At 36.8% G+C, this 3,585-nt stretch overlaps 1 protein-coding gene across 1 annotated transcript; it reads left to right on the forward strand.

The window, feature by feature from the left end:
• Positions 1–464: 464 nt before the first annotated feature.
• LOC112006650 (stress-related protein) lies at positions 465–2,762 on the forward strand. The gene is made up of 3 exons (XM_024038955.2): positions 465–626; positions 756–980; positions 2,071–2,762. The coding sequence occupies exons 1-3, from the start codon at positions 579–581 to the stop codon at positions 2,521–2,523; spliced, it is 726 nt and encodes a 241-aa protein (XP_023894723.1). The 5' UTR covers positions 465–578; the 3' UTR covers positions 2,524–2,762.
• Positions 2,763–3,585: the final 823 nt, after the last annotated feature.

A 3,585-nucleotide genomic window follows, 5' to 3' on the forward strand; every position in this document is an offset into this window, starting at 1 on the left:
AATTGGAATAGAGAAAAATCATAAAGTGCAGGCAGCCGATTTTTCAAAAGTAAAAAAATTCCCGCGATGATGCAAAAAATTAATGGGTGCACACAAGAGTCAAGACACAAAACTAAACCTCGATTGTAGTGCCACATTGCCTTCCGTGCCATGCAGAGAGAATATATATCTTCCTCATCCCCAATCCTCAACGGATCCACGTACCGATAACAGTGCCACCTGACATGTCCACGTGTCCACATCCCACACATCCTCATCACTCATCACCCACCGTCCACGTGTCCTCTCACCCTTCCGCGCTTCACATTGGCCGGTTTTGATTTCCCAAGTCGAAGCATAGCAGAGTCAACCCACTTGACCCATGTGGCATCGGCTCATCTAAAACACGCCACGTGGCAATCTCCTCGCACCGTAGCCGTTCGATTCACCCCTTGGAGATCGACTTGGATCCCTATTAAAAGGGAATCGTTGCAACGCTTGGCCTTCACCTTTTTTTGTATTGTGCTATTTCAAAAGATTCTCTCATTCTAGGGTTTCGTACTTTGTAGAAGGAAATCGCATTAGCTTTTTTTCCAAAAATGGCAGACTCTTCAGAACCCAAACAGCCATCAGAGACGTCGGAACGGGTACGATCACGCATCACTGATTCATTCTTGGCTCATTAACTGCTTCATTTTCTTTACAGCCAAACAGAATACATTGAAAATTTTTAGTAATATTATTTTGTAATGTGATTTTTGATTTGGATATTGAAGGTTGAGGAAAATAAGAAAGGGCTGAAGTATCTGGATAGCGTACAAGTGGCGGCGATCTACATCTTGGTATGCTTCTCGAGTCTCTACGAGTACGCGAAAGAGAACGCCGGTCCGCTTAAACTGGGGGTTCAGACCGTCGAAGACACCGTCAGAACCGTTATCGGGCCGGTCTACGAGAAGTTCCACGACGTTCCCTTCGAGCTCCTCAAGTTCGTCGATCGCAAGGTACCTAGATCCTAATCACCGCGCTATTTACGATTTTAACACCCTGTTTTAATTCCTATTCAATATTATATGTTTATTTTTTAAAGTATTGAATAGAAAAAAGCGAGGCGTAAAAAACTATGGAGGCAAATAGGAGAAGCTTCGCAAATATGCCAACTTCCACTAGTTATTGATTACTTTTTGCTTAAAGCTGAAGCTAAAAGAAACTTTATTGAAACTTTTAGCATTTTGTTAAATCTATTATTTTCTTTTTATTTGAAAAGATGTATGAAAAGAATAAGCCTAATTACATTTATAATATATTTTTTTCACAATTATTTAAAAATGATATGTTAATAATGAGTTTATAAAATTTGTCGTTGCTTTTACAATGATATATGTTGCTTCAATTAAATTGTAAGGTCAGGAATTGCGGAAAAAATTATAAATATTGTTGTACGTACAGCATTATATTTTTTAGAAACGAGCCTTCTTATTGAAGAATCCTAGGAACTGTAATAAGAAAATGCATATTTTTTATTGTTTTTTTCTTCCAACTTTTCTGTTTGCACTTTTTGTCTTGTTTGTTAACTTTTTTTTTTTTTTTTTTTTTGTGTAATCATCCAAAATTGTTAGTTTCCTTCGAAATTGCTGGAACAAACCGATTGCGAGAAGAAACAGATGTGTAGCCTATTTGTAGGATGTAATTCTCTTTCAAAATTAGTTAAATAATACTAGTTTATAAAACTATTTTGGAGATTTTTGTGCTGCACCATTTTATACAGTAGAAACAAATTACTAGATGCATTGAGGGTTAATTCTTGAGATTAGAGCTTTTGTTCTTTTCTACTCTCAATATTGAATAGAATCTAGTTTTGTTATCTTGTTCTTGTTTTTCCTTTCCTATTTTAATTGATCATTATAATCCAAGCTCTTAATTTTTACACATTTTCAGTGTACTTGGATTGACTGTTAATAAAACTTGTCGCCTTAAAAAAAAAAAAAAAATGTTAACTGGCATCTTACTGTGAGATCCACTAATCAAAATTTAGTATAAATGAATGAGGGTAGTGAAATTATTATTAAAGTGACAAGTGACATGTGTTTGCAGGTAGACGAGTCCATGGGCGAGTTGGACAAGCACGTACCGTCACTGGTGAAGCAAGCATCGAGCAAGGCCTTGATGGTGGTGAGCAAGGCGCCAGAGGTGGCTCTAGCCGTGGCTTCGGAGGTGCAGCGAGCCGGCGTGGTTGACACAGCGAAGAGCGTCTCAAGGACCGTTTACACCAAATACGAGCCAGTGGCTGAGCATTACGCTGTATTGGCTTGGCACACGTTGAATCGGCTCCCACTGTTCCCTCAAGTGGCTCACATTGTTATCCCCACGGCTTCTTACTGGTCCGACAAGTACAACCGGGTGGTTTGCCATTCGGCACAGAGGGGTTGTGCCGCGGCAACATATCTGCCGTTGATTCCCAATGAGAAGATAACTAAGGTTTTTAAAGAGGCTGATAGTGGGCCCTCTGTTACAACCAATGATGAAGCTGTTGCCATGTCACAGTGACTTCCGTTGATTGGTTTTGGGTTTAATCAATGGAATCATGATCATAAAATTCTTAAAAAGGGTTGCATAAGGGGTTTTGTCTGGTAGATTGTAGTTACTCTTTTTTACGTCTGCTAAACCTTTTTTTGAACTGCTGTAATTTTGGGGACTTGCAGATTCCTTTGAGCTATCAGCTATGTGATTTTGGTCTGAACTGTGGAATGTAGCTATGGCCTGTGTGATTTTGGTCTTTTTTTCAATTGTTTTTACGTTTGGTTCCCGTTTAAAAAAAAAATTGTTTTCTTATATTTGGTTAAAAATATTTTCAAAAGGGAAATGTTTCATACACAATATTTTCACAACATGAAATTTATTATAAAAGTGTTTAGAAAATATTATCCACATAACATTTCTTTTTTCTAAAATATCACATTCTATAAGATATTAATTCTTATTATACTGTGAATGTGGCATTGTCACATATTTCCCTCCTAGAATTTTACGCCACATCGTAACATTGATTAGCACATATTTCCCTCCTAGAATTCTTATTATACTGTGAATGTGGCATTGTCCATGGCTAAAATGCCCACAATATGCTACTCGTCTCACTTAAACACCAACATCGACCGGGAGGGTGTAATCTAATGGAAATGTTATTAAGCTGGTGAATGAAATGGTTGGTTGTATTAATAAGTTTTAAAAGAAGCACTTATGTCTATTTGTTTTGCTAAAAAACTTCTGTAAAAATAATTTTTCACATTTTTTAGTGTTTGATAGCACACAAAAAACCGGTCAACAGAAAACAATATTTATTCAACGGAAAACCCTAATAAAAATAATGCTTATTTTTTATAGGTTGTTTTCCCCCCAAAAAAAATTGAAAAGTAATCTCTCTCTCACTCATTGCATCTCTTATAAATATTATATTCTTTTTTTTTAAGGAATATTATATTCTTCTGTAGCCGTGGAAAACATAATTTTTTGGCGTCTTCTCTCTCTCACGGTAAGCTCTCTCACTTGTTCTTGCTTCTATTTGCTTTTTCTCTAATCATATATTCTTTGCTTCGAATTTCAAGCTTG

This window comes from Quercus suber, unplaced genomic scaffold (genome assembly GCF_002906115.3).
Source record: "Quercus suber isolate HL8 unplaced genomic scaffold, Cork oak 2.0 scaffold_29, whole genome shotgun sequence".
NCBI lineage: Eukaryota > Viridiplantae > Streptophyta > Magnoliopsida > Fagales > Fagaceae > Quercus > Quercus suber.

Excerpts from the sequence above, each read along its gene's own strand:
- LOC112006650 (XM_024038955.2), top strand. The coding sequence starts at position 579 with ATGGCAGACTCTTCAGAACCCAAACAGCCATCAGAGACGTCGGAACGG. Across the intron at positions 627-755 it reads CATCAGAGACGTCGGAACGG|GTTGAGGAAAATAAGAAAGG; the intron begins GTACGATCACGC and ends TGGATATTGAAG. Across the intron at positions 981-2,070 it reads TCAAGTTCGTCGATCGCAAG|GTAGACGAGTCCATGGGCGA; the intron begins GTACCTAGATCC and ends ATGTGTTTGCAG.